This window comes from Molothrus ater, chromosome Z (assembly GCF_012460135.2).
Source record: "Molothrus ater isolate BHLD 08-10-18 breed brown headed cowbird chromosome Z, BPBGC_Mater_1.1, whole genome shotgun sequence".
Taxonomy (NCBI): domain Eukaryota; kingdom Metazoa; phylum Chordata; class Aves; order Passeriformes; family Icteridae; genus Molothrus; species Molothrus ater.
The window spans coordinates 61,576,420-61,590,032 of NC_050511.2; the positions used below are offsets into that span (position 1 = coordinate 61,576,420).

At 38.3% G+C, this 13,613-nt stretch overlaps 1 protein-coding gene across 4 annotated transcripts in view; it reads right to left on the minus strand.

Moving 5' to 3' along the window:
- The window catches only part of SKIC3 (SKI3 subunit of superkiller complex), a 46,665-nt gene extending 33,201 nt beyond the window's left edge, over positions 1-13,464 (minus strand). The window contains exons 1-10 of one of the 4 annotated variants that reach the window (XM_036402870.2): positions 13,438-13,464; positions 12,161-12,258; positions 11,484-11,627; positions 10,272-10,363; positions 9,578-9,653; positions 7,797-7,937; positions 5,676-5,774; positions 5,469-5,577; positions 3,532-3,672; positions 2,013-2,114 (exon numbers count right to left, since the gene is read on the minus strand). In XM_036402870.2, coding sequence (XP_036258763.1) covers positions 2,013-2,114; positions 3,532-3,672; positions 5,469-5,577; positions 5,676-5,774; positions 7,797-7,937; positions 9,578-9,653; positions 10,272-10,363; positions 11,484-11,627; positions 12,161-12,250 — 994 coding nt within the window. In that variant the 5' untranslated portion in view covers positions 12,251-12,258; positions 13,438-13,464. Of the gene's footprint in view, positions 1-2,012; positions 2,115-3,531; positions 3,673-5,468; positions 5,578-5,675; positions 5,775-7,796; positions 7,938-9,577; positions 9,654-10,271; positions 10,364-11,483; positions 11,628-12,160; positions 12,318-13,437 lie in introns of those variants that run through there. The other 3 variants (XM_036402871.2, XM_036402869.2, XM_036402872.2) reach the window with 3 other exon arrangements.
- Between the last annotated feature and the right edge of the window lie 149 nt (positions 13,465-13,613).

Genomic DNA, 13,613 nt, shown 5'->3' on the forward strand with positions numbered 1-13,613 from the left:
CATTTGGCACTAGCCAGACCTCACATACGAAAACAAAACACTCAATCTTTATTTATATTCCACATCATTTGCATCTTCACAGAGTTCAAAATTATCTCTTCTCCAGGCTAGAAAAGGACTTGACAGGCTATTTACTTGTTCTCATATGCTGCGTTTTTTAGCTCATGTGACCAACCTCACTTCTAGTCTATTAACTTCTACTCTTATTTTCTTTTTGAGATGGGGTAGATAGTTACCAAAACTACACGCAGATTTTATTATGCTGCTGAAGTTCTTACAGCTACTGTGTGTTGATGGTATGTTTCACTAACCATTTCCTTCTCTGAAATTGCTAATATTTGACTTGCCTGTAAAGCACACCAGGGGAAAGAAACAGTCCTATTTTTTCATACCAAATGAGGACCTTCTGCACTTTACTTCAGTGAGAGTGTAGGGTAGCTTTCTGAGAACGCTTCTTCCCACAACTCTATCATTCTGCATTTAAAATAATGAATAAAATTCTATAGTCTTAACACTCAGTTATGCACTCTGGTAATCACCTCAAAGTTTTGCAGTCTACTTTACATAGCAGCAAACTATAACCCTGTTGCTCAGCATTCATAAACAGCACAGGTATCAGGGAAAATGGCAAGGATACCTCCTTCCAGCCTGAAAATAGACATAATTACTATGCTGTGCTCTACCTTTTAACTTAAAAGAAAAAACCCAAAGTTACAGCTTTGCTTCTTAACCCAAGGTTACTAACAGTCAAGTAAGGGATCTTACCAATTACCACCTGGAAACCTCCTTTATTTATGAGCTCATAAGCTCCTTGAAGGAGTTCTAAATTAGCAACATTCAAAAGGCCATGCTGCCTACCCCAAAACATTTTTCTACATAAATTCTTTAATTCTATTGTTTCAGTTTACACTATTTCAACCACTAAATATACCAGACCTGTCAGTGTTTTCCCTGAACTTTCCTTTTTAAAATCAGAGCCATGCCACCTACTTCCAAGTACTTGGGTGCCAAGACAGTTTCAGCAAGCAATTATGGAAACCCCTTAAAACTTCAGCATCTTCATCTCAGTCAATTCCTAAGTTGGTATCTCATAGTTCCTTAATGCTATGTTTCCTTGTCTTGTTTTACACACGTTGTTAGATCAATCTGCTGAAAAGAAGGGTCACGGTACAAAGTCACCCCGAGATCTTCCACACTGAACACAGATGGAAAAGAATTTCCTCATTTTCATTCTTTCTCCAATAAATTTCTTTTTTACCTACTTTGCTCAGCTTTCATTTTTCCTCCACCCAAGTTCATGGGTCTTTTGAATTCCCCTCACCATTAACTATTTTCGCTCAATTTCCCATGATTGTTTGGCCAGGTCTGTTTGGCTTCTTTTACTTCTTCCAGTCTTTCTTAAAAACTTTTCACTGTACTTCTCCCTGCCACAAAAGAAGTCCACTTCAGCTGCCCCTTCATTTATAACCACCAGAGAGTGGCCCTGTTCAGCTGAGATATGCATCACTAGATGGCAATAATTGCCCTGGCTGCCAGCTAGCACAGATGAAGTTTTACACTCAGTGAGTTTCTTCAGATGCAGCTGTAGTATGCATCCTTTCTGCATTTTACCTTAATTTGATTAAAAATTTGTTTTTCACGTTAAAACATTATTATCTGCCAGGCTAAATATTTGTGACACCTACCTTGTGGTTTCAGGCAATCTGTCACTTGCCAACATTGGTCAACCACCAGCAGAAACAGTACAGCAGAACATGTAAACCTTCTAAATATTAACCATCAGACAGCTTTCTGGATCCACTGAGCCAAGTATTTTCTCTGTTCCTGAGACTAAGCACCATAAGGTGCTTTTCAGCTCTTATAAACCAAGAGAGACAGCACAAGCTTGAGACTGCAAGAAGCAAGGGACTGTGACTACTGCTAACTCAGACCTACCATACCAAGGCCACATTGGCTGGACTACATAAAGCACTGCAGCACTGGAACTGCTCTTTAAAGTAGCAGGCAGTTACCTTGATTGCAGGACAGGACAGCGTTCCTGTGGTCATGGATTTTCATCTGTGCCTCTGCTAGATAATACCATGCTGCTGGACACTGGTTAGTCTTCTGCAAACCTAGTAAGAGTTTAAAAAAGACACTTTTTAAAAAATTGCTTAGAGTTGCAAAAACACTGTAGCAAGTAGATACATATTATTTCCATATAATGCCATCAAAAACATTTATCAGTCAGATAGTTAAGACTTGCCATAATTTTTTCTGAGTCTTATTTTAGACTATTTTGGACACAGAAGCCTCCATGCAACAAGGCAAAAAGCAGAAAGCATTTAAGTTAGGCTTAATTTTGCATATAACATTACATATACTGAAACTTTCAGATGAATCTGCCTTAATTAAGACTCACTAATAAAACTGAATTTCTGTCTTCTGATGTGTAACTACTAAGCAATGCCTGGCCCCAACACCTAAGATACAAACACATGGCTTGTTGGAAGAGACATGATTTTCAAACTCTCTACATTTACGCATTATACCAAGGGCTTTCTCTTTGCATTCTCTCTGCCGTAAGCAAAGTCTATGTGTAAAAGTAAAAACAGAAAAACAACTTAATATTAATTAAAATAGAATACTATCTTTTTCAAAACATACAATGGCCATTTAAGCCAGAAGAACTTTTTTTCCAAGGAATAGCTTTTCCCCTTCATGTGCTCTTAGGCACATGAAACTTTTATTTCATATTTTAGGCAAGATGTTGTTTCACTGTAAATATTCCAAAATTCAATTTCAGAAACAATCTTATTCTAAATCTAGAAGAGTGGATGCAGGACATCACAGCTTAGTCTGACTGACTCATGAATGCTTACATCCCAATTATTTACCCAGTTTCCACTGTTAGCTGCCATAGCAGCAAAGTGAAGGTGGGCAGTCTCATTTGCCCACTAGTATACTTTATGAGTATTTTAGAAAGAGTTTTGCCATTTCAATACAAGCAAGTTAATTTACAGATGAGTAAGCCAAGTCTTCAGCAAATATAGTTACTGTAGAACCACAAAAAAGAAAAAAACTCCTAAAATATTTCTCTCTAAACACTCAGTGTGAGTCTTTACCCAACTGAAAATGAAGTAATTTCAGAGAAAAGTCATCTTTGTTCAGGCAGAGAAATGCAGTGATTCTACTAGAGAGGTTGCATTACATTTTACTTCATAAATTTCACATTCCTTCATTTACTGCTATTGCTCCAGTTAGTGTTTCATATAGTTATTTTCCCAGTAGGATTAAACAGTACGATTAAAAATGGTTTACCTTAAAACACTACAGAGCTTACTATAATACAAATTAAAGGCTTTAGAGATGCTATACTTAAAGCTACATTTAAAACATTTCAACACAATCAGACAAAGTGTTCAGCGTTCTTTTAAAATCTAGCTGGTCTTAGAATTTGCAAACTATTATGCAAGTGTAAGATTCCCTAAATTTTCAACATAATCTAGTGTTCAGGTTACAGACTACTCGCATCTCATGTTACACATTTACCTTCAGTAAGACTCTTAACAGCCTCCTTGTATTTATTTTCTTTGAGGCATTTTACACCAAAACCAATGATGCCTGGACCACTGCTTGCATCCATCTCCAAAAGTTTAGAAAAACAGTGCAGGGCCTTTTCTGACAAAGTACCTGGTTTCAGAAAAAGACACGTTTTGTAGAGTTTTAGATTAAAAAAAACTTAGCTTACCTTATCTATGTGAATGATCATTATCCTTTTGAGTTCAAAGTGATTTTCCAAAGGCTCTACACACTTACTATCCTTTGTCCCATAAAAGAACTAAAACCCAAGAAGTAACCTAAATACTCAGTACTGTGACCACAAAATAAACTGATAGTCTGAAACCTGAATAATCACTTTTGCTCAATTACTCCAGGTATACTTCCTTTATTAATAAATAATTAATATAATAATATTAAATAGTGTTAAATAATAATATGCTTTTCATGTAAGTTCACCTGAAAGTCCACATGCCAAAATCTGTCACAAATAAATCAATATAATTTCCTTCCAGAAGAGAAACTGTGTACCTGCTAATTTGCTGTGATAAACTTGTTGAAATTACCTTGCTGTGAAACCATATAATTTAATGTTTTAGCTTAATTTTAACTGACGCCACTAACTTTTGATGCCTGCATTTAGCTGTGATTGTAGACTCGGCAATATTGACAGGAGCTTTGTGACTTGTTGCAACAACCTTCAAACTATTATTTTCCTTAAGAAATTATTGATTTATGTGGCATAACAGTTGATTTCATCTGCATTTGCTGAAGGTGACTTTACAATGCATCTAAATTAACAAGCCTATGAGAAGTGCAGGATTAAAACACACGACTCAGACCTAAACAAACAGCCTTTCTAAAACACAAGCAGCATCCTTCCCCTCCAAGAAGCTTGCAGGACGATGAGATATTGCCAGAGTGCTAGTATACAAGAACTGCACTAACCTTTTCCTTTGAAAATTCGTTTCTGCCCATTTCTCCAAAATGTAAAGCATTTTCAAATACTTTACAAATTGAGAGTCTGGGCCTCATTTGTCTTCATGCTTCCAAAACAAAGTGAAAAATTCTCACTTGCTGTATTTTGCTATCATATTCCATTTCTTCAAAACAGGAAAACCCCTTTTTCTACCTAAGCTGAAAGTTATTTCTAGAGGGTTTTTTTTCTGACTTGGTTTCCTTGCTTTAAAAAGAAACAAAATAAATTTCTGATGCCTGAAACAACAAAATGAAAAGCTAAATTCTATTAATTACCTCTGAAAATTATGAGAAACTATGCAATGCTGTTCAGTAAATGGCTAAAAATAGTAATGCATAGTTTCAGATCCCTGCACTTCTGAACACACCAGGTTTTGTCTTTTTCCCCTCAAAGGGTCTCCTTTCCTACTCAGAATACATATCTAAAGAGATCTGTTATTCCCTACTCACAAGGCACACTCTCTAACATAGTTTCACAAATGTTTATCTGGGGGTTTTTTGTTGGCTTTATTTTTTGTTTGTTTGTTTGGTTTTGGGTTTTTTGTGGTTTTTTTTGTGATGGAAGAGAATCTGTGTCAAGAATAACCTCAGCATAGTTCATCATGAACCTCAGAGCACTAGATAACACTCTTTCACTTTTTCTTAAAAGGTCAAGAAGCTAATCTTCATTTATCCAGAGAGGCTGCTTTCAAGTGAGGCATTTTTCTTTGAAACTTCAAAGAGCTGGACTTCCCTTACAGCAGGTTTTTGTCACTTACAGTCACTACTCAGTTACAGGGCAAGGAAATGACAAGTCATAGGACCAAACACTATTTCCAGAAACATAACACAGAAATAAAGAAAGTACTTGTACACTCTTTGTGAAAGGTAAAAACTTGCAAACAGTTTGTCACAAAATCAACTATTTAAAACATTTAAGCCCCAGAAATGCCTAAATCCATCCTACTTACCTGACTGAACAAAGTGCAAGCAAAGTACTTCCACAGGGTAAGTCATAGTAGGATACAAAGCCATCATATCATCACAAGCCTTTTCCAACCTACCGACTTCATGAGGAAACTAGAAAGGAAAAAAGAGTAAACAGTTATTTATGTGAGTTCTCAGATGTGAAATAACAGATCTATTTTCTTAAGAAAGATGCTTTAACATAACCTTACTTTTGACAAGCACTGTATGAAGTCTTTGTAAAGATTTTGGTGGTCTTCACCAGGAACAGTGTCAGCAGACTGCAGCGCATGTTCAAATGCAGTCAAAAGCTGAAATAACAAAAAATCAGGAGTGCAAAAAAAATATTCTAGGGAAATGTTATCTTCATAGAATAGAATATTTCAGCTGGAAGGAACATACAACGATCATCTAGTCCATGTGCCTCAGCACTTCAGATCTGACCAAAAGCTAAAACATATTATTAAGGGCAATGACCAAATGCCTCTTGAATGCTGATAGATTTGGGAACTCAATTTCTAGGAAGGCTGCTTCAATGCTTGGCCACCCTTTTGGTAAAGAAATGATGCCACATGTCAAGTCCTGTGAACCCATTCCACACGTTCCATCACTAGATGCCAGAAAGAATAGCTCAGCACCTCCTTCTCCACTTCCTCTGCTCAGGAAGCTGCAGACAATAGAGGGCACCCCTCAGTCTCCTCCAAACTAGGAAAACCCAAAGTTATCTGCTCCTTAGAGGAGATAACATGCTTTCTAGCCCTTTCATATTAAAGTGGGTAGTTACATGTTATTACCTAGATCCTACTTTAAAAGTTTACACTAGTGCTATGAACAGAGAAAGACATGAATCAAGTTTCTTATCATGAAGCAGCACTCAGTATCTAAAGCATCTAAATTGTCTAGTACAAGATGAAGCAATAATATGATGCCACAAAACATAAGATGGTACAAGGAAAGTAAAATTTTTAAGAACATAGATTGTTCTTCAAACCTAATCCCAATTCAAAGAAGGAAATTAGGTAACTATCTTGTAAGGTTAGCTGTCTCCACTCTGGTCTAGAAATCTAGAAGTCTAGTCTAATCTTTTTTTCTTGATGTTTGGGGAACACAGGCACCAGAGTGCAGGCTTTACACACAACCATGCTAAACATAAAGTTGTACACAGCTTGTCACTAGAGAAATACTGAAGTGTGTTGCCTTCAGGTCCACAGCCTTCCAGATTCAAGTGCTTTACTTGAAACTGCAGTAAGCTGTAGATTTGCATGTGAAACTTATTCCTGAGGTTTATGCTATTTAAAAATATTTTGAAGTTATTTTTCCTTTCCAAAAAAGCAGTGCTGCCTGCAGCACCTCTTTTCTAGACCACCTTTAAGTCAAAGCCTTTGCTTTTTTAAAAGTAGAGATACAGATTCAATTTTCTGCTATCTGAAATAACTTCAATTTGTATTTTCTCCTTTCTGAAACACTGCTATCAAGTGGACTGGAGGTGATACATTTCCACCTTTCATGTTGAAGGAGGTTCATCTTCCAAGAACAGATAAATCAGATAAAACAAAATTAACTTTGCCCACAGAGAACACGGGACTCATGATCATTCTGTTTGGTTTCAATCAGCTTTGACAGTTTCCTAAGAAGTTAAAGCTTAATACCTAGAGGAGAAAAGAAAATTTGAACCAAAATATTTCTATCTAGGAAAAAGAATAGGTACAAAGAAATGGAAAAAACCTCACAAATCCATCTCTTCCTACTTGGATGAAAGCAGGGGGAAGTTTGTTGTTTTGAAGAACATCTGTATTGGTTATGTGCAGCAAAGCTTTGCTAGAGGGAGGCTAAGTGGGGTGGGTTCTGTGAGAAGCTGCTAGAAACCTTCCCCATGTCCAACAGAGTTGATGCAGCTGGCTTCAAGACAGACATGCTTGGCTGAGGTCAAAAGCATCAGCAATGCTGGGAGTCCCACTGGAATAACAGATTCAAGAAGGGGAAGAAACCAGTGCAACAGCAATTACAGGCAGAGAGAGGACTGAGAATATGTGAGAGTAGGAAAAGGACCCCTGCTGGAGCAGTCTGCTAGTGAAGGACTACACCCTGTAGTCCACCAGTCCAAACCATGCTAGAACAATTTGTGAAGAACTTAGGTGACTCATAACACCTAAGGCTCATCTCAGGCTGCTGCACAGTTGCTGTTTCTCTCAAAAGGTAAAACTGCCCAACTTTTCCTCAGAAGTTTAGTACCTCTGAACATTGAGACAGTCAACTCAGACAAACAGGCTGCAATTACTAGGTGCACCGCACATATATATGTACCTAGCTGAACAAGGAGTGAGAAACATTACCAACTGCCCAGTCTTATTATCCTGGTTCCTTGTACTGTCTTTCAGTAACTGGATCATCTTCTTCCAAAGCTGATGAAGCTCTGCCTTTTCTGCACCTTCCTCCTGTTTCATCCTTATTAGTTTCTGCCAAGTTTCAGCCACCTGTCAACAGGAACAAATGACCCATGCTGATTACTCTTTGAAGAGCTGAAAGTCCAATATAAGTAGTCAACTTGTCACCAAAATTCACTGAAAACTGGGTAAATAAACTCCTTAATACCAATGCAGCTTTAAGAAAATCAATTTTTTAATTGATTTAATCATTATTTAATTTACTGGGTAAGGGATGCACGGGGGACTGCTCCACCTGATGTGCATTCTGATCCTCTGCAAGTGCGCTGCTTATACACAGTCACAATAATACATATTATAATTCCTTATTACCATAAAGCCCTCCCCTGGTTCAGTCTTTTATAGTCTTGTTTAGGCAGCGGCTGCACTCCTAAGCCAGATGACCTCCCCTTATCTTCCTTTTGTCCTTGCTCAGAAAGCAGATCCTGCACACCCTGTTTCTTTGCCAAAAGTGCACAAACACAGTAGAACTCCTCATTCTTGGGTTACCCCTTTGGTATCAAACTCTATCACTCTAGGGTAGACAACACAGTAACATTTACAGTAACCCAGATTTACCTGCTTTCTGATTAAATAAATAGCAAGTCCCAAAGCATTGTGTGGAACCTCTCTACCTTCCAAAGTACAGTAAGTAAGCTAGAGAACATCAAGAGTATATGAATTCTGACTCTGGTTCCTGGAGGAAACCAACAGTAAAAGTAAACCTAAACATCTAGGGCACTACAAACAGGGAACAAAAGCAGCAGTCCACACTGAAATTCCAGTATGGAAAAGTCAACAGAAATGGAAAAAAAAAAAAAGACCCTGAAGCCTAACTTCAGGTTCTTGTTCCATATAGAGTAAGTATGCCTTCATATGCTAAACTATCAGCATTAAATTTAGTTTAAGAAGCTGGTATACAATGAGGCTTTGGAGCTAATTGATAGCCTTCAGCCCCATGCTCCGTGCTATGTAAAATTTTCCATGTTCCATTGCTGAAGGAGAGGTGGGAAGATGACATAGAATACAATCATGCACCACCATGTAAGAAAACAGCCTTTTGAAAGAGCAAAGCACATACTCCAAAATAGACATTCTGTAACAATATTACAGAGATTGCAGGAAACATTACTGTTGACAACTCCACCTTGTGGTACTGACTAGAGTCACTATGATTTCTGCAAAGCTTGTGTTGCTCTGAAGAGGTTTTTTGTGTCCTTATCATTGTGTTGGGAATGCAGTACAGAAGATATATGCAATCAAGTTCAGGTTGTGTACATATCCCACCTTACCCTCTAGAATGAAGCTTCAGTAACAGCCTAGGAAGGGATCACCCCACCAGTGAAAGGGTCATCGGACACCCAGCACTGGCCAAGCCAGGCAAAGGACAACTGACTCACACATACTGCATTTGATACCACTTTTGACTTCTAGAAATACAACAGAAGGATGATATTCTGCCCTTTCATTCTCAATACTAATAGTCTTTGCCAGTTCTGCCAGTTGAATGGACTCCATCTAAGTCTCACCCAGTGGAAAAGACAAAATACAGTTAAAATCAGTTCCTCCTGGTTGTGATCCACAAGGAGATCTTAAGTGGTCTGTGGCCCATAAGAATGGGGATTCCTTGATGAAAAGTAGTTAGATCAAATGGAAAACAATTGTTAGAAGTAAGAAAGTGCTTGACCTACCTCTAAATATTTCTTTTCTTGATGGTATAGTTCCACAAGCTTGTTACATACATCACACCATTTCTGCTTGTCACCACTAGAAAGGAAGAAAATCCCCCCAAAACAAGCTAAGTTTTTCATATAACAGTGTAATGCTTTTCAAATTCTGACAAATAATTTTCAGTGAGTTCAGTTGTCAAACTAATATTTAGACTATATACTAAAAATTGCCCTGTAAGTTTTACTCATTGCTGCTCTGAACAAAAAAAAATTACTTTTAGGGACTTTTGGATCAGTTTTCAAAGTAACCAAGCACTCCAGTCAGCTACAGTGACAGGTGAGCTAGATTTGTTTAGAACTGTGCCTCTACAAATTGTATGACACATATTCTGTGATCTTAAAGCAGTGAAAAATAAGCCTTCTTATTAATGCAGGCAATCACCTATCAGAGATAAATGCTTCAAGTTTAGACAGGAATCGGATAACATGGAATTCCCTAAACAACTAGCCTCAAGTACAGGTAAGCTAAGAGAGTTTCTGCTCTACCAAAAGGAACAGAAAAAAGAAAACGTACCTAAGCAGAGAAAACCTTAGCAAAAGGGCTGAACTACTGATGTGAGAAGGCTTCAAAAACCCAAAAAAACTCTGTACCACCAATGGCATTCACTGAATTAGAGATCTTAAGACTGAATTTATAGCATTCAATATTCTTTACCTTTCATAAAGTTCCAAGAGTTTTTGGTACACATCTGCTAAGTCTCCTTTGACATCTGTTTGGTTGGGTTTCTCATACAAATTTGCTAATCCCTTAAGAAAAAAACCAACAAAAAAAAGTAAAGCAAGCAAGATTTTATGACAATGCTTATGTTTTATGAGAATGCTACCTATTCTGTACACAAAAAATATTCCATTGCCTTCAATGGGGTCAAGTGTTAAGGCAATAATCACTGTGCAGAGTTTTGCACAGCCCACTCAATCTACCTATTTTAAGTTAAAAGCTTTCTTCACTTTCTTTACTAATAACAATTTTTTGAAACTTGTATCTATTACTTGATCTGGTCTGCACAAAAGACAATATAAAACTTCACTAGGCCTTATGACCATATATATATATATATATGAAATATGCAAAATATATAATAACATATATACACACCCAAGTATTCTATCAAGAAAGCCAGAACCTAATTGCAAAAGTGAGGAAATTTCAACATACACTGAATTCAGGCCCAAACAGTTATACTTTCAAATAGCATTTATACTGAAAATACTAAGAACTTTATTATCTTAGAAAAACATTGACTGTTGATATCAGCAACAGATATATGCATTTATACTGAAAATACTAAGAACTTTATTATCTTAGAAAAACATTGACTGTTGATATCAGCAACAGATATATAATATGAAACCTTATGTTTCATGAATTAATACAAAACAAAATTGTAGGTTGTAAATCTACATTGCAATAGGTTTTAATGTGCACACCACACAGCTATTTTTAATGTAAACTTTTTGATTTCAAGTAACAACAACATTCATTAGCAATCCACTTGATGCTGAAAGCTGGAAAAATACATTATCAGATAAATATTTTCTATCCATAAGAGAAGAACTGTCAGGTGTTTATTGAGCTACAAGCACAGAAATTTTTGGACAAATTTACTGTATTTGTTTCAATTAGTGTTCTCCCTTGTATGTCTCACAGCTGTGTAGTCTACATAAGAAATACAAAGAAGAAAGAAATACAAAGAAATACATGATTTTACATTGGACACACAACTAACAGGAACCCCATCTACTCCAAAGCTTCTCTGGAACTTAAGGGCCTCAAGAAAACAAGATACAAGTCTTAACTCTGCTTTATTCCTATATTTAAGTCCATAGTAATACTTTTGAGGGAAACAAAAATTGGATATTCACATACCTGCCATGCCAGTAACTGGTTTGGTTCAAGTTCAATAGCCTTCTTGTATGCTCCTTTGGCCTGATCAGGCTGCTCTAACTCAGCAGCTGCCAGGCCAATGAATACCCAAGCATTGTAGTTATTTTTTTCTTGCTTCAAGACTGCCTAAACCACACAATTTTAAGTAAAAAAAATGATTAAAGAAATGATTAAAGAATAATCTGATTAAAGAAATGTAACTTACATATCCATGTACTGAGTTTTGTCACTACAGTTAGGTGAATTATTTTATATGACAATATTAGGAGTTAAGTAATTTTAAGGAAGACGCTGAGATTAGTAACTTCAGTTTCTTATACTAGAGGATGCTTCACACCTGATGTCTTGAGCTAGTGCTGCAGCTCAGCAATTAAAGCACTCCTAGGAGGTCTGGATTAGAAATGGATTTTTATCTCTATCATTCCAGACTTAATACTCTTATCGCCACATGTAAAAAATTCAAAAGGAAAGGGAATAAAAGTTTACATGAGGGAAACTAACACAATCAATTAAGTTAATTCTGAAAATCCATCTCAACTATCACATCAATACAGTACTCTACACTCTGCACTCTTAATTATACAGCTGTAGAGGTACGGGAAAAAGAACAAAATGTGCAAAAAGCCCCAAACTTGCCTTCCAAGTATAAAATTAATTACCTTGCAATGTTTTAAGGCCTCCTTGTACTGTTTATTTCTTATTGCATCTCTAGCACTCTTTAATGCTGCCTTCACCTCCTTATTTGACATTGTGGCTGCTAAATACAAAGGACATATCATCAGTTCTTGTATAAACAGATATTCTGACACATACAAAATGTTTATACCTTTATTGCACAGGGGTTATTTTAAACAGAGAAATTAGTGCAGTATGCCAAAATGCATACAGCACCAGAAACTGATTAAAAAGATGGCATAGTTGAAACCCACATTTACTCCAATGCAGGATTCAGTCATTATTCCAAAGAGTTACATGATACAAAGTAGGTATCCAAGAATGAAACTTTCTGTACAGGTTAAGACAAATTTAAGGAAGCGGTGTTTTGAGAGCCTGTAGCTAGGCTTAGGAGAAAACACCCTGCACATAGCAAATACTCTTTAAAAAGAAACTAAGCAGTGAACCGTGTTTAAGAACCCTATGGCCCGAGAAATGTGTTCCAGAGGCTGCTAAGAATCAGGGTTTTCTCTGTGAGCGTTCTACAGCAGCACCGTGGCTGTCACACCCCGGTGCGGCCCGCCCTTCACACACAATTACAGCAGATTCTCCCTCTGACTACTGCCACGAATCAAAAAAAAAGCATTTAAGAACACAGCAAAGAGACATTCACGCTTTTTAACACAATCTTGCAATGTTTTGGTGTATGTTGTACACCAAAATGAACTTTAGAAACACCACCGTCAAAGCTGCCGAGACAGGATGAGACTGAGAAACAACACTACTGCTGCCGGGATTCAAAAAGATGAAAAACGCAACCAGCTGAAGAACAAAAAAACTTTTTAGGACCTGCAAAGCAAAAATAAAGGAATGGTTGGACATAGGACGACATCGAATTTCAAAGATTCCCTCAGAACCTATAAAGAAATCTGTCGGACTTGAATCGCTCAGCAGCTCCTGGAGATAAATTTGCTCCCTACGAGGGTGCTTCGGTCGTCACAAACGCACCCCTCCGTGGGCACTGTCCAGCCTGAGCTGCACAGTAACCTACAGGCAAAACACCCTGCGGCGCAAACCTGGCACCGGGGAGGCCATCCAGCCCGGCCTGCGGTTGGGGTCCGGGGCCGCGAACCGCCAAGGGAGGCAATCCACGCTTGCAGCCCTCCACCCAGGGAAAGCCGCGGCGGACCAAGCCCGGCCCCCAGGGCGCGCTGCTGCCCGCTGCCCGCTGCCCGCTGCCCGCTGCCCGCTGCCCGCTGCCCGCCGCCCGCCGCTGCCGCACCTGCAGCCGCCGCCGCGTCCGCCACCTCAGCCGCCACCAGGGCGCATGCGCACTGCGACGCGGGGCAGTGACACGCCGCGGCAGCCGCCATTTTCTCTTGGGGCACCGTGGGACATGTAGTTCTCGTTTCCCGGGGCACGCTGGGAATTGCAGGCCGCCGCACTGGGCACCGTGGG